The following is a 25,281-nucleotide window of genomic DNA, read 5'->3' on the forward strand; positions in this document are numbered from 1 at the left end:
GCTCAAAACAATAACAACAAACAAAAATAAGTCTTTTGTACCAGTAGTTCGTGGTTAGTGATCAATTTGGGTGCTCAAAAATTTTAAAGCAAGTTTGACATCTCTATTACTTTTTAATGGTAGAACTGTATTGTTAGAAGCCTTAAGGCTAAGAACTTGGTATAGTTCCCAATCTGGGTTTGAATTTCTCTTTCTCCATTTTGGCAGTAATTAAAATCCTTGGTGCCTCAGCTCTGCATCTGTAGAATGGGACTAGTATGGTTGGAGGTGAGGCTCAGTGGTTGAATACTTGTTTATTAAGATAGGCAAGGCTCAGGGTTGCATCCTTGACAGAGTAAGTTAATACTTATGCCAATACTTATAACACCAATAGCAACACCAATAGCAACATTGATACCAATACTAATATAGCATTTGTAAGATGATTCTATTAGGTCATACATAGGAAGCACTCAAAATACTTCCTATTAATGGTGGCCGTTCTCATCTGCATTTTATTTTTTAATTTATAATCGTATTTTAGTGTATGTGTGTGTGTGTGTGCGTGCGTGCGTGCATGTGTGTGTGTGTGTGCTGGCGTGTGTTCAGGTGAACATGACTCAGATATGTTGTACATGTGAAGGTCAGAGGTTAATCTAAGGTACCTCATTTTTGCCTAGAACTGTCAAATTCTGCTAGGCTGGGTGGGCAATGAGCCCCGGGGATCTGTCTGTCTCCAACTCCCAGTCACTGGAATGGCAAGTATGCAGTACCACATCTGGCTTTTTAAACGTGAATTCTCAAGGGCTAGAGAGATGATGGCTCAGTGGTTAAGAACACTGGCTGCTCTTCCAGACGTCCTGAGTTCAATTCCCAGCAAACACATGGTGGCTCACAATCATCTGTAATGGAATCTGATGCCACACACATATAAAACATAAGTAAATCTTTTTAAAAAGTGGATTCTGGAATCAAACTCTGCTAGCAAGGCAAGACTTTACTGACTGGGCCATCTTCCCAGTCTCCTTTACCTTTTAATGTTCTGAAGCTCTGTACATCTTTTCCTTTGTAGTGATGAAAGTGGAAGAGGAGAAGTCTGGGGTCAAAAGGCTGGACCCCACGAGCTACAGGAGGAGACAGCCAGAACAAGGTGAAGACACTTTAAAATCCTCATGTGAATCCCACAGGGGTGTGAGAATTCTTTCTGGTCACCATATCAGCACTCTTAGTTGGGGACTACAGAGAGCCGCCTCTTTCCTTGACTCTTGGCAGTGTGTCCTCGAAGCTGGTGGCACCTGTCTACCATGTCCTAGCAGGTGTGTCCAGCCCAGGCTCGGTACTAACTAGCTCAAACTGTGGCCCGACACGAACGAAACCATAACAAACTTACTTTAAGAACATTCTAGTGGGCTGGGGAGACAGCCCAGTAGGTGAAGCATTTGCTGTTTGCTGTGCAAGTGGAAAAACCAGACTTTAGCTCCCCAGAACACATGTAAATGTTGTGTGCATGTGGTGGGCATCTGTAATTTCAGCACTCAGAAGGTAAAGATGGGGAATCCTTAGAGCAAGCTAGCTAGACTTGCCCAGTCATCCAGCTCTGGGCTCGAGTCAGAGGGCTTGCCTGAAAACATAATGGGGAGAGTAGTTAAGGCTCTGGCATTAATCTTGGGTTTCCACAGGCACAGTGTGTTCATGCACATAAGCCCACCCATGTGAACACACCGACACCCCTCAAACACACCCAGTTTTTTGGTACTAATTTTTTTTGCAACTCAATTATGCAGTTTTTGAGGTGTGAACTTTGTAGTTGACAGTATCATGTTCTCATATTAAAAGACTGAAATGAACATGTCTCTAGGGACTGCATGACTGGCCTTTGTGTGGATTAGGGCAGAGTTTCCCCCCAATGTAAAGCCATTGAATTTACCAGCGCTCCTAGCTACGATCAATGACAGATACCAACATTTAGAACACTCAGAAAACAGCAGCTCTGTTAGAACCTGCATGAGGCAACTATGGTGCTGTTCCTGTTGGAGCAGAATTTCTGGCTTGGAGGGCCTGAAGTCTGTAGTAAACAGTCCCTGCCTTAAGAACAGTGTGATGTGATTTTAAAAGATATATGTGTCTGTACGTAGTTAGCTATGTGCACATGTGAAAACAGGTGCCTCAGAGTCCCGAGGAGGGTATCAGATCCCCTGGAGCTGAAGGTATAGGCAGGTTGTTGGGAACTCTCTAGTAGGGATGCTGGGAACTAAATTCAGATCTTCTAGAAGAACAACATATAATTATTACTTCTGAGCCATGATGCTTTGATTTTATAATGATGGGTAAGTAGAAGTGTTCAGTAGAAAGCATGCTTCAAGCTTTAAATGTGGACTTACCTCCCTGGGCTTGCTGTCATCATTGCTGTGGAGTGGCAAACATGAGAGGTGGGGCCCTGTGAATTCTAACAGAACCTTCATCGAAGCGTCTGCTGCGATGGTTCACAGGTGGAACCCTGTCTTCCTAAGCGTTGGGATTCTGGCTTCATCCAGACACCTCATGTCCTCCATATTGCTTCTGAAGCTGCCTCTGTAACTGGTCGAATCACAGATTCTCCCTCTCTGCTGTTTCCACAGATTTCCCTTCAATCCATATTGGGTTTCCAGTCCCCAGTTACTCTCAAAGAAAAAGTGACTCAAAGGGACATCTTTCAGGCCTGCAAAAAGTCCAGTGGTCCCTGCAACCAGACAAACCTCAACAGGAGCTGGCTGGCCCAGGGATCAGGGCCAGCAGCCAGGGAGGTGCTGTGGATTTTACCAAAAGAATTCGTAAGTTCCTTCAAGGGCATGTTCTGGAGAGTCAACCTGTTGGTGGGTACAGTACGGCCAGGTAGGGGTTTCTCTGTAGAATATGGGTGACTTCAGAATTGATTGTCAGGGATCCACTGCTCCCTCCCTCTCACTAACACAGCTGACCTGAGGCTCCCCCCCTACCCCCTATGGGCTGGAGGCATGACTCAAAACACTTGCCCAGAGCTCAGGAAGCTCTGGGTTTGATGCCTAGCACACGTAAACCAGGCATGGTGGTCCTGTGCTTGGAACCCCAGTACTGAGAGGTACTTTCATCTGGTTGAGGTTTGCAGTGGCTGACCTCTTTCATTTGATGCTGTCTTACACACTGGCTTTTGTTACTTGTGGTGTTGGTGGTAAATCAAATAAATAAATAAATATCACCAACAGGACTTTTGTCAAGGGGCTTTCCCTCCATTTTGGAAGGGAGTTTTGTGGTCTGATTTTTTTTTTTTTTCAGAGCTGAGGCTTGTTTTTTTGTTGCGATTGTTTTTTGAAAAAAAATTTTTTTTAAAGTATTTTTACACTTATTTTGTGGGCAGAGGTTTGTGTTGTGGTGAAAGTGTGGAGTCCAGAGGACAATTTGTGGGAATTGGTTCTCTCCTTCCACTGGTCACTGGCTTGAAAGGTTTACTCTGGAGTGTTTCATTGATTTTGAGTTAGTTCTTGTGGAGGGCAGAAGGTGGGTGTCTGTTTCCATTGTTTTGCATAAGAATATCCATTGTTTCCCAATACTAATAAATAAAGTAGCTGCTCTTTCCCCATTGTATATTCTTATGCATGGGTCACTTGTAGCCTGTCCTTTCTCTTTTGCTCCCTGGCTCTGCACATGCTTTTATTTGTTGCTGTTGCTTGGGCACTGTTTGGATTCGATGTAGCTCTGTGGTAGTTTGAAGCAGGCAGTATCATCATCTTTGTTAATCCTCACCTTACTCTGAGAGAGAGGGACATCATTATCCCATATTTATTTCAGGAGATCAAAGTTCAAAGACACAAACCACAATTCAGCCTGCAATCAGTGAAGCTGAGAAATTACCAGTGTAAAGTCTGTGAGTGATATTCACCATGACTGTCAGCGGTCAGTCGCCATGTTTCCAAGTAGCCACTGGCCTGTGATGAAAGAGATAGGCTAGTGGGGAGTCAATGGGAATAGCATATTCTCTCCCTCCCTCCCCCCTCCCTCTTTTTCTTCTTTGTTACCAACCCCTTCCTCGATGTGAACATAATTTAGGAACTCAATTTTTACAGGTTGTTCGAGCTGCTTCCGAGCCTAGAATGTGTTAGGACTAGACCCTTCAAGCCACAATGGACGTGGATAAAACACAAGTTTTCTGCTCTGGAAATTAAGTGCTTTTGTGAAGCAGTAATTGATTAATCCTCCCTAAACTCCCCAGCAGATGCACACACCTCCTCTACACCCACAGAAATGTTTTGTATTTATGTACACACACACACACACAAAGAGAGAGAGAGAGAGAGAGAGAGAGAGAGAGAGAGAGAGAACCTTATTTTTAATATCCCCTAAGTAGCTCAATGGCTGGGCCACTCCCAAACTTCCCCTCAGCTAACATATTCACCCCTCCAATTCCCGAGTTAATTCTTACTAAATCTACATTTCATCTTTGCTGACCTGGACCCTGCTGGGCAGCCCTCCTGGGGCCGCTTTCCCTCTGCACCTACATGTCGGTTGTTTCTCCTTCCTGCACCTTTCTGGTGTGGTTTGTCTTCTACACCCTCATCATGGTGGAATCCCCTCTTCCTCCTTCCTCAGTCCCTCCCGGGAATCTTAAAAGTCCCACCTCTGTCTCTCTTCCCAGCCATTAGCCATTGGTAATTTTATTGACCAGTCAAAACCCAACTGGGGACAGGATTCTGGTCATAGGAGCTGATGCAGAGGCCACAGAAGGGTGCTGCTTACTGGTTTGCTCCTCATGTCTTGGTCAGCCTGCTTTCTTATTGAACTCAGGAGCACTACCCCAGGATGGCCCCACCCACAATGGGCTGGGCCCTCCCCTATCAATCACTAATTAAGAAAGTGCTGTACAGGCCTTCCTACAACTCGGACTGGAGTTTGATTCCCAGCATCCACACGGTGATTTGCAACCATTTGTACCTCTAGGCCTAGGTGATTCAACACGTCCCATGGCCTCTGTGAGCACAGCATGAACATCATGCCCTGACATACATGAAGGCAAAATACCCATACACATACAAAACAAAATAATTTAAACTATTCTACAGCTGTTACTGGTGGGTGTGAGTCCAGTGAGCACCGGGTTCTTATGACCCTGAATGAAAAACCTGGGCAGGAACAAGTAGAGAGTAACAGCAGAGGCAGTCTATTAAGAAGAAGGCATACACTTCCAACACAGGAAGTGGGCAGGGAAGGGAGGAAGAGGTTCAAGGATACTGTGTCTGGAGTCATTTGCATAGTGTCCACCTTTCTATCTCATTTGCATACTCTGGCTTCTCCCTTGCATGCTCTATATGTTAGAGGAGGATCTGAGAGGTTTCCGGCCTTCCTGTCCGCTAGCTGGCCTATTGCATATGGAAATCTCCCAGCCTCGGGGTAAGGCTTTTCAGACCTCAGCCTCTTGCCTCATGGTTTCTGGAAGTTTCTCCAAGACTACCATTCTGCAGTTTGACACTTCTAGTCAGTCTCACTTCCCTCTGAGTCTCCTCATGTGTCCTTCCTTAATTGCTTGCTTCTCTCTCCTTCTTAGCTTAGCTGCAACCATCCACTTTTAAATGATAATGAATTCAGTAGGCTAGGCTGAAATTCACTAACTCAACATTGAGGATAGCCAGTGCATTTGCACATCTTAGGTTATGATTGACACAGTGAATTACCTTTTTATCATTTTGGGTCTCCAGAACGGGTGACATTGATGAAGGCTGGTTCCCCTCCCTCTAGGGTTACCTTCATTACAGGGAACTCAGAAGGAAAAGGTAACCCCTCCAGGGTTACCTTCATTAGGGAACTCAGAAGGAAAAGGCTAAGGGACTTTTTAAACAAGCCTGGGCTGACATTGTCCTACCCCCAAACATACCAAGATTTACCTGTTGCCATCCAAAAACACTGTTGGGAAAGCAGCCACATGCCAGTCTGGAGCTGCTAGCTCCCCTCTTCAGAACACAGCCAAAGTGGCTCTCCTAGACCTGTTTTTCTTTCTTCAGACTGATTTGGCTCCAATCTTTGTGATGTTTGTTTGTTTGTTTGTTTGAGCACACACACACACAGACACACACACACACACACACAGAAGGGGGGAGCTTTTTCCACCATGTGTGTCCCAGGGATTGGACTCCCACACCCACAGAGCCATCTCACAGCCCACTGGCCCCTCCCATCCTTTATTGGTCCCCAGCAGCGTCTTGTTCTATTTCCTTGTTTATAATTTTTAGTCTTGCAGTTTTAAAAGATTTTACATTTTTGTTTTGAACCATGTGTTTATGGGTGTATACATAGGGGCATATGCATGTGCCTTCAGAAGCTGGTGGAGTCCAGAGGAGGGTGTCCGATTTCCAGAGTTAAAGGTGGTTGAGCCACCTGACGTGGGCGCTGGAATGAGCCTGTCTCCTCTGCAAGAACAGGGCGAGCTCTCAACTGCTGAGCCAACTCGAGCACTCTCTTAGGATATTTTTTTAATATTTATTTTATTTAAATACATTGTAGCTGTCTTCAGACACACCAGAAGAGGGCATCAGACCCCATGACAGATGGTTGTGAGCCACCATGTGGTTGCTGGGAATTGAACCTAGGACCTCTGGAAGGGCAGGCAGTCAGAGCTCCTAAACACCGAGCCATCTCTCCAACACAATTTTAGGGTTTTTAAGAAGGCTCTCCACACCCTAGAATTTCATATATAAAGTTATACTGATAGTAAAGAAACCTACGTGGGTGGGATTGGACAGAGAGAGCGGGACAAAGAAAGATATTGTTTCCAGTGTTTGTTACAAGTCAATCCACTGCCACCCCACAGAGTCACCAGTGGAGAGATGAGAAATGGGGAGACTTAGCAGCCCCATGGGCATAGCTCTTACCTGAAATGACCTTCCTACCCCTTAAACTAACAGAGAATCCCTATGGTCCAAGCTCATAGCAATCCTCCTGCCTCAGCTTCCCAAGTGATGAGATTATAGACATGAACAAGCTATACCGGGTCAATGTGACTTTTCTTTCCTTTTAAAAAAAGACTCATTTATTTTTACTTTATGTATATGCATGTGTGCCTGAGGGTATGTATGTATACCATGTACATGCAGGTGGCCACTCAAGCCAGAAGAGGGTGTCCAACCTCCCAGAGCTGGAGTGACAGGCAGTTGTGAGCTACTTAATATGTGTGTTGAGAACTGAACCTGGGCCTTCTGCAAGAGCAACAAGCATCCTTGACTACTGAACTATCTGTCCCCTGTGCCCAACTGGGAGAATGCTTCAGGCATTTCAAGAAATAACCTATTAAGGACCAGGGCTTCCTGCTTATTACACTCACGCAGACCAGCAGATCCAATGAGAACAGAAATGGTCATAATTTCTACGTCAGTTAAGACGACCTGTGGTAGGGTTTTGCTGTGGCCGGCATTTCTGACACGCACCCGTCCAGAGTGACCTCCTATACCCTGGGACTAGAGTGTGCTCTGGAAGAGAGGGTCTGCTCATACCTGACTTTAGACTACAGTTCATCTGTGATCAGCTTCAGTGGGCAGCTAAGCCTCAAGAGAGAGGAAACAGCGGGAGCAAGGAGAGACTTCTAAGAGTTGGGTCCTGGCCAGGGGAGTGTGTATGGGCAATCCATCTGAGAGCAGAAGGGCCTCCACTCAAGGCGGAAGGAAGAGCCAGGCTTGGGTTGACAGAGGCCGTGACCTTGAGTCCCCTCTCTGAGCTGCATGGCCTCTCCAGCTGCTTTGTGGCAGATGTATTCATCCCTCTTTCTGCCTGCACCTCAGCTGCCCATCTTTGTGTCTGAGTTCTCAGGAATCATTAGGGAAGGCCATTTAACTGAGAGACCCAGTTCAAACTTTCCAGACATGGATCAGGTATTTAATTAATAACTCCTGACCTCATAGGATATATATGGCCATCGACATAAGTCTTGTATTACTGAAAGGCTGCTTTCTGGGGTGGGAAACAGGCTGGGCCGATGTCCCCGAAGCCATCTTCCTGTGAGCGAGCGCAGACAGGCAGGTTCCCCTCTCCTGCCTTAGAGAACAACACGTCTGGAGCTTAGGTACAACTTCAGGAAAAGGAATTTATCAGTCATGAAACCTGGGCACGGAGCTCTCCAGGCCTCTCTCAAACCCTCACTTCACACACTTGACAAGAATGACCCTGGCACCCTCAGGCTCTGTCTCTCACTCCTCTGTATTCTGTGGACCCCCTACAGCCCACCCCTGGCTCCTGTCCCCTGGGTCTCAGGCACTTAGCTTCTTTCTTGTGGGAGCTAATCCCTCCCTGATGTGCTCATGATTTTAGTCAAATTCACTCACCCAGAAGCTATTTACTGAGCGCCCACGCTGTGTAAGCCCTGGGTCAGCAGACAGCAATACCATGGAAGTGGGTCAGACCCTGACCAGGCAAAGCTGAGGGGGAGGGGAAACAAGGAAGGCTCCCTCAGAGCCGGGAGTCACTGACTTTCTGGTGGCTAGCGGTTCCCCAAAGCTTTCCTAGGGCTCTGAAGCCCTTACTCCTCGCTGGGGTGGGGGTGGGGGTGGGGTTGGAGTTGCAGTCCCTAAATCATCCTGTGTTTGGACCAATCAAAGAGCAGGCCCAATTCTTTCCTCTTCCCTTCCCTCCTCCTCTCCTTCCTCTCTTCCTCCTCTTCCTCCCCTTCCCTCCTCTTGTGTTCTCTCCTCTCCTCTTCCTCTCTTCCTCCTCACATTATTCTTCCCCTCCTCTTCCTTTTCTTCTGTTTTTCTTTTCTTTCTCTTTCTCCTCTCCTACCTCTCTCCTTCCCCCCCTCCCCTCCCCCTCCCCCTTCCAGATCCCCCTTCCCCTTCCTCCTCTTCCTCCTCCTCCTCTCCCTCCTCCTCCTCCTTCTTGTAAAACAGGGTCTCCTGTAGCCCAGGCTACCCTGGAACTCACTTTATAGTTGAGGCTAGCCTTAAGCTCCTGATCCTCCTGCTTCTACCCCCCCCCCCCCAAGTGCTAGAACTACAGACATGTGCCACTGTCTCTAGCTTGTCTGAGTCTGTTTCAGTAGTTGGGCCCACAGTATGTACCTCTTGCACTATCGACCAGAGGCACCATTACTTGTGGCATTTCTCATAGGGACGGTTTGTTTGTGACATACTATGTGTACATGGGGCCATAGTACCTTAGGGGAGCCCTGATGCAGCAGTGCAACATGTAATGGGCTAAACCTTCAGTGGGCAGGAGGGAGGGGCTATGATAGGGAAGTGCCCAGCAAAAGGCTGGCGAACACACAGAAGTGGCCAGGGGCAGAGTCAGACACTGAACCAGACTAGGCCCCTGGGATGTTCAGGGTGGGAGCAAGCTGGTAATAGAAGCTGATCACAGTCACAAGCACAATGGTAGAAGAATCACTTGAGGGGCTGGTGAATGCTGGCCTCATTACTTGGGATATTCCAGTTACTCTCTGCCAGAATTCAGAGAAGTGGATGCCATAATTTCTCCTTAATTAGTGGGGAAACTGAGTCTCACAGAGGTTACTGCATTGCCAATACAATCCTGCTAATATTTGCAGCATCAGGAGATGAACCCAGCTCTGGCCTCTTCTACAAGGTTAAAGGTCTCTCCAGTTTCTTTTGAACTCTTTCTTTGGGTGTGGAGGTAGACCCTGCCTCGGACTTAGTGTGTTCTGTGGAGGCCGCTTCAGTAGGACTCGTGGGTGGCAAGGGGTGGGGGTGGGGGACCACTCTCACAGTGGAGTGCAATCTGTGAGGCCAAGAGCCTCAGTGGGGCACTCCTGGGATGCCCACTGCTGGGGTCTCTGTGATGGTGACTTTGCTTGGAACTCCATTTGAACCTGATCATGTTTCTGTTTCTTTACATGGGAAGGACAGGGGCCAGGCATGATGGTGCACACCTATAATCCCTGAGCTAGGAGTGTGATGCAGGAGGATGTCACAAATTGGAGTTAGGCTGAGCTTCATAGCTAGACCTAGCTCAGTGAGGGCTGGCCTTGCATAACAGAGGCCCCATGTTCAAGCCCTAGTACCCTCCAATGAGGCGACAGCAGCAGCGCCCTGGCCTGTAATCTCAGACTTCAAACTCATTCTCTGCCTCAGTCTCCTGGAGGCCCATCTCGGCTACACTTCACCTTCATCTCAAACAGCCCTGCTTGATTTTCTAACCTCAAGCATGGGAATGTGGTCAGGACCCAGTCATGGGGCAACATGTTTCGGGGAATGGTAAGAGGCACCAGCTCTCCCCAGCCAACTCACCCGCACCAGGGCTTTCTGAGGTGTCTACTGACTCTGAGTTTTTATCTGTGAACTGAAGGTTTGCACTTCACCACCACAAAGCCCCCTCCCAATTCTAAGACGTCAGGAACCCGAGTTTGTAGCCGCTGCTGCCTCAGAGCCTCTGTGACCTCCGCTCAACCTTGCACCTAGTAAACACTTGCTGAGCCAAACCCCAGATTAGACGTTTTCTCAGAGGGCAAAGTAATTCCCCAGTGGGGTTCCTACACGCCCCGAAGTGACCAGTTCCTGCTCTCCATGGGCTCTCAGAAAACATGCTCTCAGAGACAATGTTTGTCATTTTGTCGTAGAAGTGGGTACAAACAGCAAGTCTAGGAAGTTGTGAAGGGAACTACCCCAGACCCATGTAACACTAGAGCCCACGGCAAACACTCCCACGCCCCCAACAACCCAACCTCCACTTCTAGCTCCCAGCGGTTGGTGAGGCTGTCCTAGCCAGGGCACAGAGCCCGCCAGGTTATTACAGCCTGCTCACCTGCCACCAAAATCTTAAGATCTTAAGGAGGCCCTAGGGGGTTGTGTACCAATCCTACCTCCCAGCCTCAGCCTTTATAAAGGAGCCTGAGGAGAGATGCCCTGCTCTACCGGAGCCTCCAGGTCTGTCCGGAAGGGCTTGCGGGGGGGGGGGGGGGGGGGGGGAGGTGTGGGGGGGGGGGGAGTGGCGGAGGCGGAGGCGGGGGTCCGGCAGGGGGGACGGGGGAGGGGCAGCTCTAGGTGTTCTCTCTCAGTCTTCAGCTGCCACCACTCTGCTGCTGCGGAGCACACTGCTTCCTGCTTGAGCGTCATCGCTAAGCCTCCTCTCTCCATCAGTACCTGAGATCCTCCCGCCCTCTTTTTTATTTGCTCGTTTCTCCCAGGATTTCCACTAAATCTCTCACACCCATCGCCATTTCTCTGTAGCCCCAATCCCCCTCCTTCCCTTTCGTTCTTCTCCGACCCTCCTCCTCCACGCCTCCCTTGCTGCTTAACTGGAAACAAAAGTGAGTTTGTTTTGTGGGGAAGAGGATAGTGGAGGAGACCGCAGCAAGGGTAGCAGCCACAGAAACAGGCTGGGGCCAGAGGCAGCACCAACCGCCGGAGACTCCAGCGCTCAGCTGTTCCAGGGAGCAGGTACTGCCCAGACAGACTGGTGCTCCAATAGACCCCTGCCCTGTCAGTGGTTTCTAATCTGCTATCTCTTAAAGATCTGTCCATTTATTTACCTTTTCCTGGCCTTGAAGGATGTGGAAGAATGCAGATTTACAAGATATGGGATAGAGACCCAAGGGATGGTATGGTCCGGTGTGCGTGGTCTGATGTGGCTGGGCTTGGGCAGAGCAGAGCAAAGGATGCACCAGGCTGGTCCAGATTGCTGGCGATGGTTTGAAACAGATCACCCCAAGCTTTAGGTAATGAAGAGCCACCCAAGGCTTTTCAACTGGAAATCCACAAGAGCAAATCTCCACTTGAGTTGCTGTCAGGCTAGGGATGTAGCTCAGTGGTGGGAGTGCTTGCTAAGAGCAAACAGATCCCGGGTCCCATTCCCAGCAAGGCAAAACCAAACAGAGCAATAGCTACTGTACTGATATCATAGGGAATTGGTTTGTTTCTTCAGAATCAAGGAGCCATAGCCTTCTCCCAATTTGAAGGAAGAAAGAGAAAACAATAAGGTGTTTGTTTGTTTGTTTGTTTGTTTAAGAGATGGGATCTCGCTTTGTAGCCCTGGCTTTCCAGAAACTCAAAATGTAGACAAGCTGGCTTCAGCCTCAAAGAGAACTCTCTGCATCTGCCTCCCAGGCGCTAGGATTAAAGGTGTTTTGGCATAAAGGCACTATGCCTGTACAGATGACTTTCTTTCTTTCTTTCTTTCTTCCTTCCTTCCTTCCTTCCTTCCTTCCTTTCATGAAATTTCCTTAAACTCAATAAGCCCATGAAATAAGTTTAAATCAATAGAAACATTTCAAACTCAAATACATTTAAATCAAGGATGTCCATTGTGGATCTGTATCCTCAAAAGTTACTAGCACTTTTTTGCTAGGAAAATTGTTTCTACCCTGCACAGACTGCATGCTGCTCAAAGAGCACTGTGATTTTGGAAGTCCAATGCACAAGTAACAATAACAATATTGTTAGGAATATTTAAAGAGCAAACTCAGAGGCTGCCTGGCCATGGATGGAGGGCCCTGAGGTGATGAGGCTGTGGAGGCAGCAGGGGCTGTGAGGTGAGATGCTGAGGGAGGTGAGTGGAGGACGGATTCTTTTGGCCCAAGGGCGGTTGGCAGCAGAGCACAGGCTAGCAGAGAGGAATCTAGTGACTTCACATCTGCATGTCTTTATTTCCTCCTAGAAGTGGGATAGAAACTGAAGAAGCTTACAGAGAGGACTAAAGGTCAGGGCTGGCTCTGAGGGACACAGGAAGGGTGCAGACAAGGCCAAGCAGAAGGTTCCACAGTCAGAGGCTTTATTCGTTGCCCACTGAGCCTGGATCCTGGGGTTGGTGGTAAGGGGCAATAAGGGACTTCTTCAGCATAAACCTTGTGCCAGGGGTACCATCCTCATGTATAAGGGGCAACTGTGTGACTCATGTCCAGGTGGACTAGAGGCACGCTGTGCGCCCTGCTTCAGGGACTCCAGGACACATCGGAGATGAAGATGATCATGGCGTACGGGTTCTTGTCTGGGTGCTGCCGAATGCCTGGCTCTACTGGAAAGTTTCAAGGGAGAGGTTAGAAGGTTTGAATATCGAGTTCTTCAAAATACTGACAGTGAAGGACCAACTGATCAGTAATTGAAGGCAGAAGTTGGAGGAACTGAAGAGATAAGAGACTCAGAGAAGTGGGAAAGCTTCATGAGGACAGTCTGTGGACAGTCGGTGAGAGACTGAGTCAGGGGCTGATGAGGAAGGAATAGTCTGGAAAACACAGAGGAGATGGGAGGAGACAGAGGAGCCCAGGGATGCCCTTAGGCAAGGCACGGATCATCACATCATCCCTCGGCTCAAGGTGCTGCAGCCACACTGCCCTGCCCATTCCCACCACAGGCACACTTCCTCGGTGTGTGTAAGTCACAGTTCAGATGCCATTTTTAGCGAGCCTTTGTGGCCAGCATACTCTCTCTAGCTTCCTGTTTCCCTTGGTTGTTCTGTCTTTTTTTTTTCAGAGCCCTCACCACTGCCCCAAATGGTTGTTCATGGATTTGCTTATTTGCTCATTTCTTGTCCTTGTCATAGCGAGCGCGTGGATCATTTTCACAGTTTTATTTCCCAGTACCAAGAAGAGTTGGCAGCCACTAGACAATGGGAAGAGGAGGGAGTGGGAAGGAGGTGCCTGAGAAATGTTCAGGGGGTGGCTTCTGGCAGGCCACTGGTGAAGAGGCAGGACACCCAGGAATCAGGCTCACCAGTAAGGAAAGCCCACAGGACGTTCTAGCCCAGCCTTTTCGCAGACCGGCTGCTGCCTCATGACCACTGACTGGTTTGGGATCCAGTGTAGTAAGAGAGAGTTCTAGGCTTTTGTGCAGAATGAAGTTGGGTCAGGGTGTTCTGCATTTCACTTTCCCATTCCTGACCCTGCTGCTGCTGTGGTTTTGGCCATTTCCCAGCCTTCATTGTCATTTATAAGACCCTGGAATCTAAACACAGACCAAATTCTTTCTTATTTCGAAGACTAACACCTGCATCCAGTCCAAAGGGACAAGAGGTCAGCTGACCCAGAAAATGGACTGAGCCTTACAGAATGGGCAAATACGCCTCGCTTGCCCCAGTGCCTGCTCCGACCCTGTGGGCTTGGGCCGTCCTACCCTCTGCTGGGCACTCGGCAGACCCAACTCCTTCATTTTTTCAGGGTCTCCAGCTGCTGAGCAGCTGCAGGACATCCTGGGGGAGGAAGATGAGGCTCCCAACCCCACCCTCTTCACAGAGATGGACACTCTGCAGCATGATGGGGACCAGATGGAGTGGAAGGAGTCGGCCAGGTGAGAGGGGAGCCCGCATGGAAGGGGCGTGGTGAGAAGGGGCCCGGATGAAGGGGGCGTGTCTGCGCTCCCCCTCCCCCTCCCCGCTGGGCTGAATCTCCCTCTGAGAATGTGGCGTCATAGCTTGAGTTCTGTGTGGGATCAATGTCTCCATTGATGAGCACCTTCCCAGCTGCCATTTTTGGTGTCTAGAACGATAAACAATAAGGCGCAAACATAAATGATTGTTGTTATTGTCAAAGAAATGGCACTTCAAAAGCCGAGGGGCTAGCTCAGTCCACAAAGTGCTTGTTGGGAGAAACAAGGACCCGACAGGAGTAGTGGTTGCCTGTAATCTCAGCACTGTCTCCAGAATCCATGTAAAATAAGCTGGCCGCGGTGCTGTGCACTTGTAACCTCGGTGGCAGCCATAGGGTGAAGATTTGCCCACTCCAGGAGCGGTGGCCAGCCAGCCTAGCCTAACCAGTGAGAGAATTTCTCTAAAACATGGCGGGCAGAACCAAGGAACAAGCTTGTCCTCTCATCTTGAAATATATACCTGCATACACATGTACACTCTCACACACATGAATAGGCAGGTACACACACACACACACACACACACAGAAAGAGAGAGAGAGAGAGAGAGAGAGAGAGAGAGAGAGAGAGAGAATGATGGAATAGTGACACATGCAGCCCAGGAAAACTATAAGGCCATATATTCTTTAATGCCAAATGGTTCAAACTAAATGCTGTGGAAAGAAATGTTCCAGTCTGGCAGGAGTACACAGGGAGGACTTCCTGAAGGAAGAAGCAGCGTAAGTCTGAATGGCAGGGGAAAAGCCTAGGCTTGTCTTAGGTGAGTTTGTACAAGCAGAGTGGACTACAGAGGTGGAGCCGTGGAAGAAAGCAGGAGGGTGTAGGAAGCTGGCTCAGCAGATCAAGTCCGAGCCGGGCAGGTGTGAGAACCAGAGCCTAGACCCCTAGAATCCATGTAAAAGCCAGACAGGAGTAGTGGTTGCCTGTAATCTCAGCACTCGAGGGGCAGAGACGGGAGATCCCCAGAACAAGTGACTACCTAGACTAGCCAGAATCTGTGCGCTGAACTCTGGGTTAAGGTTTACCTCAATAAACAGAATGCAGAGCAACTGAGGAAGACCTCAAATGTCAACTTCAGGCCTACACACGCACACACACTCACGCATGCACGCACGCACACGCACACATTTATATACACATGCACACACTCATACATATACTTGCACACACGTGCACACTGACACACAATATATGTACACACATATGCACACACACACACACACACTCATACACATACCACAGAAGCATCCACATGCCCCCAGAAAGAGGGCATGGAGAGAGAGCTCCACGCGTATGGAAGGGAAAGAGGAGGAAGTCCATCCAGGTTAGTAGAGCTGCAAAGTGTGAAGTCAGGAGCGGAAGTTGGGTCTGAGTAACATTTGTGCTGTGACTGGGACAGAGGAACCTCTGAACCAAACAGAGCAGGTTAGTAGTCCCACATGCTCCCCAAAACCCAAGAAGCAGGGAGAGAAAAACAGGAACAGCAGAGGAGACCTCCAAGGACTGCTCAGAGCTGCATGAGTGTGTCTCAGCTTTTGCATGGTTTCAATTACACCCCTCCTTCCTAGAAAACTAATGATTCTGCATGTGTTTTTGTTTCATTTTGTTTTCTGAGACAGGATTTCTCTGTGTAACCTTGGTTGACCTGGAACTCACTCTGTACACTAGGTTGGCCTTGTACTCAGAGATCTACCTGCCTCTGCCTCCTAAGTGCTGGGATTAAAGGTGTGCGCCACCACTGCCTGACAAGTAATACTTCTTTTAACTTCTATCCAGGAGGGTGTGTGTGTAGGTGAGTGTGTTTTCCTGTCTTGAGGCACATATACACGTGTGTGTGTGTGTGTGTGTGTGTGTGTGTGTGTGTGTGTTACCAAGGTTAATACCAGGAGTCTTTTCTCAATTGCTCTCCACTTTCTGTTCTGAAATAGAGTCTCTCTCTTGTATCCAGAGTTTAGCTATTTTGTATTCAGAGTTTACCTATTTTGTATCCAGACTTTATCTATTTTGTATCCAGAGTTTACCTATTCAGCTAGTCCGACCAGGGTAGCTGTCTAGCTTGCTCTACCTCCCTTGCCCGGAGACAAATGAGTCACACGTCACACTCACCCGGCTTTTACACGGTGCTGGAGATCTAGTCTTTACACCTGAATGGCAAACACTTCACCTGCTGAGCCATCTCTCCATGTAGAAAAAACCATTTTGATTTTATTAAATTAAAATCCAGGCTATGGCTGTGGCTCAGTTGGTAATATGTACGTAGCACCCAAGGTCCTTGATGTGATCCCCAGCACCACATAATCCAGTCGTGGAAGCACACCACTGAAACCCCTGCACGGAGGAGGTGGAGGTAAGAAGACCATAAATTCAAGGTCCTCCTCAGCTATGTAGACTGTTTAAGGCTAGCATGGAATACCTGAGACTGTCTCAAAAAACAAAACAAAACATGATTAAATTAGGATTAAATCAACTGATTTCCATCAAGGGAAATTAGATACTAAAGCAGTTTTTTTTTTTTTTAACATTTCTAATGCTGAGACCCCTTAATACATACAGTTCCTCATGTTGTGGTGGCCGCGACCATAAAATTATTTTCATTGCTACTTCATCACTATAATTTTTCTACTGTTACGAACTATAATGTAAATATCCACTATGCAGGATATCTAATATTCGACCCTTGTAAAAATGCATAATCTAATTCCCAGCGGTGCCAGGACAGGGTCTGTGTGGGAACACTCTGAAATCAGGAGTCTGATAGCTCCCTCCGTGGCCTGGATAGTTGCTGGACAAAGGAAGGGGCATATTTCCACATCTCAGATCTCTCTGCCCATTCTGTGCTGCAAAGGCATCTGGAAGAAGGGCCATTGAGAGGAATAACGTCCTGGGGGCCTCAGGGAGGAACCAACCAATCAACCCCACAGCCCACATTTGTGCCCAGTTCCCCCATGCAGGCCCAAGAGCCTCTTCTCACCTGTGGTTCACCAAACCCCAATGTGCTGAGACTGCAGGCTCACCCCCCACAGTGATCCTGAGAAGGGCAGAGCTGAAATCTGGCTTTATAGATGGGGTGAGGTACAGAAGAACTTGTAGCTTGCCAAGGGCTAGAGATACAGGAAATCAAATCTGGATTGTCTCCCCAGGCCTACCTGACCCTCTAACTTGAGGTCTCTTGGGCTTTGCTATGCTCTTCCAAGTATGTTAGCCATCCCCCCTCAAACCCCTACCCCCAGCCCTTTTTGAATTGGAGCTAAATACCCAGAACTGCAGAGCCTGGGGTCCACTAACCAGGGCTCAGAAGATGGGAAAGGTCTCACATGGCCAGAGCTCAGCCTGGAGTCGCCTTCGAAAGGGAGGGCTCTGAGCCAGTGGGCCCTAGGCACGCTCTCTACCACTCAAGGTGTGTGAATAGAGAAGAAAGCTTTAAAAAGGCCTTCTCTGGGCCTGGGCATACAGACTGCCTTCTCCCTTCCCTGGGCAGAGAGAGTACTCACCCCAAACCCCTGCCTTCACTGACAGTCTGTGCCTTCAATCCCAGCACTCCAGAGGCAGAACAGATAGATCTCTGTGAGTTCAAGGCCAGCCTGGTCGACACCTTAGCAAGCTCCAGGCCAGTTAGGACTGCACAGTGGTGTTCTGTTGTAACCAAACCAAACCAAACAAGAACCAAACAACAACAACGACTACAAAACAACAACAACAAAAAAGACCCAAACCAACAATTAAAGCAAGCAAGCAAGCAACAACAACAAAAAAACCCAAACAACCAATCAACCCAAACCAAACAACCAAAAAGACAAAAGCAGACAGGCTTAGTCAGGCCGCTTAGGATTTGTCACCCCAGCTCAAGAATGGCTAACATCCCCCCAGCTAACAGACTGTAGGACCCAGGTCAGGGAAGCCAGGAGTCCCAGAAGTTTCCAGAATGAAAGAGTCAGCAAATTCCAGTAGATTCTGGGCCTCTGTGGAGTAAGAGAAGACAAGCGAAGGCATCTCTTACAGACCCCATGCCCTGGCATTAGGGGTTAATCATGCATCAAAGAGAGTGGGGGAGGGGTCGCTTTCATAAAAGTATTTAATTTGTTGCAAGGAGTGCTTGCTTGCTTTATTGAGTTAGGAGCTTAAGAGAGTGAAAATCTCAAATCCGCAAGGAATTTTCCCTGGCAGTGCTTTGTCAGAGGTTATTAGTTTAGGGGACATTTCGGACTCTTGAAGGAGCCACTGCTGTGTAGAGTTAAGTGGCTTTTTGAGCTCGGCTGAGCCTTGCCCCGTGCACATAATCGGGACTGTCTGTGCAGTGGCACTTCTGATGTGATCGATGTTGGAAGGCCAGGCTGTTTATAAGATAGACTGTTACTAATTTTGTCCCTTTGACATTCCCACATGGCGGTCTGGCTTGGCTGTTCCCTGATAATGACCTTGTCTGAGGGAGGGCTGAATCAGGTGAGGTAGGGGTGATTCCCCATTTTATGAGCAAATAATTTACCCCAAACCCCAACTTTTCTCAAACCGACACCTGCCTGACTGAAAGAAAATCGACTGGAGAATGGTCTAGTTTGGAACCCACCCAAGAGTGGAGGGCTCTTCAGGGTTTCTCAGAAATAACTAGATCTTAACGCTCAAGAGCCTTAAGAACAAGTTCCAAATCCAAGCTGCTCTGGCCTCCACTCAGCAGCCTGCAAGCAAGAGCTTGCCAGAAGGGTCTTATGAGATACATACGCTCTGAGAACATTCCTGTCATGACAAGAAAAGAGCCAAAAGGTGCGTGAGAAGTGGGCCAGCTCAGTTGAGTTGGCCTGTTTGCTCTCTTTTTTGACAGTGTTTCATATAGTCCAGGCTGACTTCAGACTTGTTATGTGGCTAAGGAGGATGGTTTTGGAGTCTTGCTCTGCCTGCTGCCTGGTGCACACGGTGCTTGGGATTGAGCCCAGGACTGCATGCTAGGCAAGCCCTCTATCAGCTGAAACTACATCCCTCGACCCACATCAGGACACTTTCAGAAGTTCTGAATGGTTCTCCACGTGTCAGTAGGCTGGAGAGAACTTGGGCTTCCACCTCAGCCTCAAACCCACCCTCACTTATGATCTTGAATAATGATCTTTCAGAATGATTTCCCTTCTCAGGGTGAGGCAGAAAGCTTCTCCAGCCCTCTGGAGTTGGCCCTATAGGACCAGAACTATCCCCGCTTTATAAATCAGAGTAGAAAGCTAAGGCCTCTCAGTGTGATTGTTAACAAACTTCATTCCTTCACTCAAGTAATATTTACTAAGGTCTTATGGACTTGAGCCATGGAGCGTGGCAGATGCTGTCCTTCAATTGGTGTCTGTGTAGTGAGGCACAAAGTCAATAAAGGGACACTTAGAAATGAGGGTGACGTGAATGCATAGAGGCACGAGAGGGTCAAGGAAGGCTTCCAGGACTTGAAAGGGTGTTCACACCAAGATGGGAGGGTGGATCAGAGTTAGCAGAGCAGATAGGCAATGAGGAAGAGCCCCTGGAGCAAGGCTGTGTGGTGGCCTGATGTTACTGAGCATGTACCTAATCGATGAACTGGGGAGTTCTCAGGGTGGTATGCTTAAAGACCAAGATGGCAAGAGGAGGTCTGGGCATGGGTTCCTTGTGGATGGCCAATAGGGCAAGACTGTCAGTAGGTCCCGTGCTGGTGGAACTGAGGAGACTGAGATGGACGCTGAGAATCTGGGGGACCCGGAAGGGTTTTGGGGAAAAGACGGAGGTCTGTATGTTAGACGGACCATTTGGTTTTAGTGTTGAGAAGAAATCAAAGGAACTCCTTGGGCTGGGGAGACGGCTCAGTGGTGAAGCACAGGCTGCACCAGGTGGAGATCTGTGTGTGGAAGTTGGTTGATCATCCGGACAGCTCTGCGGAGGGCTTGTCCAAGACCCCAAGTCTCTGGAGCAGAGCACAGAACCAAGGGAAGTCTTTGTTCAGCTTTTTAAAAAATCGTTTATTTATCTATTCATTTTTTGAGACAAAGTCCAGGCTGGCCTTGAGTTTACTCGGTAGCAGAGGATGACCTTGAACTTCTAACTCTCCTACTTCCACCACCTGAGAGCTGAGATTAAGGTGTGGGCCACCATAACACTTGCAGACAGCGCATTTGTGTGATTATACAAGTTCCTGTGTGTGTACATGCACAAGTACATGTGTGCAAGCATGTGTGTGGAAGCCGGAGGTCAATGTTGGGTGTCTTCCCCAATTGCTCTCCACGTTACATTTGAGGGTTCTTCTCTCACTGAACCAGGGGTTCACCAAAGGACCAGGCTGGCTAGCGGCAACTCCAGAGATGTGTCTATCTCTGCCCTGCTACCTTTACCCCAGCCCTGGGGTTACAGCTGCACATCAGCACCACACTGTTTCCATTGGATCCCGACTTGTGCAGCATCTCTCCAGGCCACCACACCCAGATGTTTATGCAGTACCAGGGACCAAAGGCCTCCCTTACACTGAGCAGTCACACTGTCAACGAAGCCTTCTCTCCAACCCCAATGCACAGTTCATGCACTGTTCATCAAGAACGAAGCCCAGGGCCTGTGTATGCTATGCAATCACTGACCTGTGGCTTCCGCTTTAGCTTTTGTCTTGGAGGATAAGACGTGCGCAAGCCCGTTCTGGAGGCTAATAGAAATGGGAGAGAAGAAAGAGAATAGCTTAAAGGGGTAGAAGGCTGAGTCAGGCTTGCTGGGTGGAGCCAGACCCTAGGTGCAGGTGGGGCTCCCAACAGGTTTGAGGAGGGACCGAGTGGAGGGACCGAGTGGAAGAATGGCATGGGGGAGTTTTGGGCTGCTGGTACCCGGGGCAGGGGGTCCAGCCTGTGGCTATTGTGTTCTTTCTCTTTCTTTCTTTCTTTCTTTCTTTCTTTCTTTCTTTCTTCCTTCCTTCCTTCCTTCCTTCCTTCCTTCCTTCCTTCTTTCTTTCTTTCTTTCTTTCTTTCTTTCTTTCTTTCTTCTCCCGAGACAGAGTTTCTCTGTGTAGTCCTGGTTGTCCTGGAACTCTCTGTAGACCAGGCTGACCTCAAACTCAGAAATCTGCCTGCCTCTGCCTCCTAAGTGTTGGGATTAAAAGTGTGCACTACCACTGCCCGGCTATTGTGTTTCTTAATAATAGAGTCATGCATGGAGATCTGAGGTCAGGTGAAGGTTTCTGCAGTTGTTTGCTTTTCCTTCTGCTGACCCACTGGTCTGAACACTGCAGGTTGCTGGTTCCCACCTGGTATAGCACCAGCCTTCTCTCTTCTTCCTTCACTACCAAACACACACACATACCTGAAGTTTATGGGGAGCAAGCAGGAAAGTAGGAGTGTGTACAAGCATATGCATGCGTGGGTGTGTGAGTGCATGCCTGCACACGTACGTGTGTGTGCGCGCGTGTGTGTGTGTGTGTGTGTGTGTGTGTGTGTGTGTGTGTAGGCCAGAGGTCAACTTCTGGTCATGTTTGTCGGTTGCTATGCACTTTGTATGTTTTATTTTTCCTTTATCTGTTTGTATGTGTGCACGTGTAGGGAAAGTGCACACGTGCTACATGGCACCTGTGCGGGGTCAGAAGCTGATTTCCTAGCGGTGAAGCACTTTACTTACTGAGTCATCTTGCCTGCTCCTCCTTGTTTTGTGAGCTAGGCACCTGCTAATATAGCTAGTCAGACTAGCCAGAAATGCCCCTGCTCATCTCCACCTCCACCATGGCATTGCAATCCCAGGTCAACCAGGGCTCTCAAGATGCTTCAAGTTACCTTACTGACACCCTCTTTTTTTCCTTCATTCTAAAAAATACCAGTTGTTAGGACTCTGGAGAAAATTAAAATAAGCCAGGTCTGAATTTATCCTCCCATGTGGATACGGAGGCTGGGGAGCTTTTTCTGTTAAAGGTTAGGGTGAAAATCCCCTGGCCTTTGGGCTCACGAATACTCCCTTCTCCAATCACTTCCTCTCTCTCATCCTCCTTCTCTTTCTTCTCTTCCTTCCTCCTTAGTAAAGCTTTAAATATGTAACAAAAACTGGGCCTGTGGTGGTTCAGCTGTCAGAAGTGACACCAGAACCCCTGGAACTGGAGTTATGATGATTTTTAGCCTCCATATGGGAAGATAGGAATTGAACCTGGGTCTCCGAAAGAGGAGACAATGCTCTTAACCACTGTCCCATCTCTCCAGCCCCTAGAAGCTATTTCAGTTGAGCTGACCATATGAAAACAGGCCACAGTCACTATTAGCTCAAGGGGCCTTGTTTTCTGACTCTTGACCTAGTGTAAAAGGCAGGTGTGTGCTCAAATACAGGATAGTTGGGACCCAGGGAGGCATGTGCAGAGTTTGAGAACACAGGTTCTTCTATCAAAGGACTTGTACTCAGACCCTGTCTCTGGTAGGCTGCCTGATACTTGGGGAGGGTGAAGTAATGCATGTCCTACAAGAAGCAGAGCAGCTGGCATCTAGAAAGTGCTTGGTAAGCTTGAACCATTGTCTTTATTAGTAAGCACTAATGGTGGCCAGAGAAGAGTTATCTGTCCACCCTGGACTCCTGGGAGGCCTCACATAGAGAAGTGACCCTGGCCCGGCCCTGGAGGTGGGCGAGAGACCCTGAAAATCTAGATCAGGTGGGAGACAGTGCAAACTGGAGTCCGAGGGAGCCTGACAAGCTGGTGATTAACAGTCCCCTGAAAAAGACAATATAAACCTCCTGGATGCACAGACAAGAGGACTCACAGAGGTACAGCCCCCAGAGCCTTCCCCCGAGAGACCCAGCTCAGAATCAGCCAGTTGCTTTGTCCGATGGCTCTGTTGTGGCTTGTGTATAACAGGGTGGCCATCTCTCCTGAGCCAGGCCTGTGAGCAGGACATTCCATGCCCCACAGCTATAGTCACTTTCCTAGGACAGAATGGCTCTCCAAGAATTCCCACATGGAAGACATCACCAAAGCCTTGCCAAGGTCCTTAGGCAAGTGTAAAGGAAGACTGAATTACAGAGACTCAGGTAACTATGGCAGGAAGAAAGTGGGTTCATTCCAGAACAGTGTAAGAGGGCCCAACAGTCTGGTCCTGGTCTCAGACACATCTCATCTTCAGAGATGGAGGCTTCATTCGGCTCCTTATCCTGGATCTGCTGAATGTTGTAAGCACTTAGCCAGCATGTCTCATTTGGATGCTATGCTGAGCGATATCCTGATGCTCACCTGACCTTTCTAGTGTGTCGACCGAGATGACGAAAGGGCTGGAGGCTGAGAGGCTTTTACAAATCTTACTGTAAGATAAGTAAGCTGCCCACGTTAGGGTTACACATCAGCTCTTGGGAAGCTGGTTGTTACTGGTCGTCAGCTTTGTACTGAACCTAAAGAGATGAACTTCTGAGCCTGGATGAAAGTGGTCATCCCAACAGGATGGTGAAACCTTCTGATGCTTATCAGCCCCTCTGGTGCCCCCTGAACTCTCTAAGTGCATGTAACACTTCAGCCATGGCTCTTACATGCTATAGTATTTCAAACTCACCGCCAGGTTTGCTTGACAAACCATGGGTGTGTGTTTAGATTGGTTGTAGAAACCATGTACTCCATTTCACATGCCTACCTTCATGCATGTGCTTTTTAAAATATATATATTTTATTTATTTATATGTCTGTGTGTGCATGCATGTGTCTCTCTCTCTCTGTGTGTGTGTGTGTGTCTCTCTCTCTCTCTGTGTGTGTGTGTGTGTGTGTTACAGACTGCAAGTAGAAGACAAAGCACAGCAGTGGAGTCTGTTCTCTCCCTCCATCCTCATCCATCATGTGGGTCCTGAGGACTGAATTCAGAAGCAAGTACCTTAACCTACTGAGCCTGAATCAACCCTGTGTGATTTTATGTAGTGTGAGTTTATCATGTAAACTATGAAAGTAAAACAGAATTTGCATACCTGTTCTATTCTTTAAACATTTTAAAAAATTGGATTCATTCGTTATTATTTATTTTATGTGTGAGTGTTTTGCCTTTAGGTACATATTTGTACCACATATATGGATGGCTGGTGCCCCCAGAGGTCAGAAGATGGCATCAGATTCCCTGGAGCTGGAGTTAAAGATGCTTGTGAGTCATTTTGTAGGTGCCGGGAATCAGACCTGGGTCCTAATGGAAAGAAGTGCTCTTAACTGCTGAGCCATCTCTGTAGCTCCAGGTGTTCCATCCTTGGTAAAGGTTCATTCGTTTCCATCACCATTTTAGAAAGGACTGAATCCAGGTGGTTCTTGCTGAGTCCTTGGCAACCTCCAGGAAAGTGGCTTATAACTGACCAACACTCACTCTCAGTTCCTGCTGGGACCTGCAGTCCTGATATCAGTCTCCTGGAAGGTTGAGTACTTGCTGGATGATGAGAGTCAGCTCACATTGTTTGTTTGTTTGTTTGTTTGTTTTTTGAGACAGGGTTTTTCTGTGTAGCCCTGGCTATCCTGGAACTCACTCTGTAGACCAGGCTGGCTTTGAACTCAGAAATCTGCCTGCCTCTGCCTCTGAAGTGCTGGGATTAAAGGCGTGCGCCACCACTGCCCGGCTATTCATATTACTTTTAAGAAATGAACCTAGGGGCTGGAAAGAGGGCTCAGCACTTAAAAGTATTCGCTGCTCTTCCTGAAAGCCCAGGCTCAGTTCTCATTGCCACAACAGAGGCAGACAGCTGTCTCTAGCTCCAGTCCCAGGACAGCTGACTCTCCCGGCCTCTGCAGACACTGCACACGTGAGCTCTCTTACTTTGTACATGCAGGCAAAACACTCAAACACATAAAATGAAATAAATAAATTGCTTTCTTTAAAAAAAAAAATCTGTCTGTTACACATATAAGAATGAGTTACAGGGCTATTGAGATGGCCCAGTGGATCGGGAGCCTGGTGTCAAATCTGACAACCTGAGTTCATTCGCCAGGGCCTACATGGTCTCAGGAGAGAGCCAACTCTGAGATTTGCCCTCTGACTCCCACAAGGTCATTGTGGCATCCTCATGACCACAACATCACATACACATAAGTATC

General features: G+C 48.3%; 1 protein-coding gene across 5 annotated transcripts in view; it reads left to right on the forward strand.

Annotated features, from left to right (window-relative positions):
• Nucleotides 1–25,281, forward strand: part of Slc4a5 (solute carrier family 4 member 5) — an 89,360-nt gene that overhangs the window by 13,924 nt on the left and 50,155 nt on the right. For 3 of the 5 annotated variants that reach the window (XM_076939960.1, XM_076939961.1, XM_034511568.2), the window contains exons 2-4: nt 1,052–1,129; nt 2,598–2,789; nt 14,075–14,204. In XM_076939960.1, coding sequence (XP_076796075.1) covers nt 1,054–1,129; nt 2,598–2,789; nt 14,075–14,204 — 398 coding nt within the window. In that variant the 5' untranslated portion in view covers nt 1,052–1,053. Of the gene's footprint in view, nt 1–1,051; nt 1,130–2,597; nt 2,790–10,731; nt 10,851–11,013; nt 11,364–14,074; nt 14,205–25,281 lie in introns of those variants that run through there. The other 2 variants (XM_076939962.1, XM_034511570.2) reach the window with 2 other exon arrangements.

Source organism: Arvicanthis niloticus, chromosome 9 (assembly GCF_011762505.2).
Source record: "Arvicanthis niloticus isolate mArvNil1 chromosome 9, mArvNil1.pat.X, whole genome shotgun sequence".
Taxonomy (NCBI): domain Eukaryota; kingdom Metazoa; phylum Chordata; class Mammalia; order Rodentia; family Muridae; genus Arvicanthis; species Arvicanthis niloticus.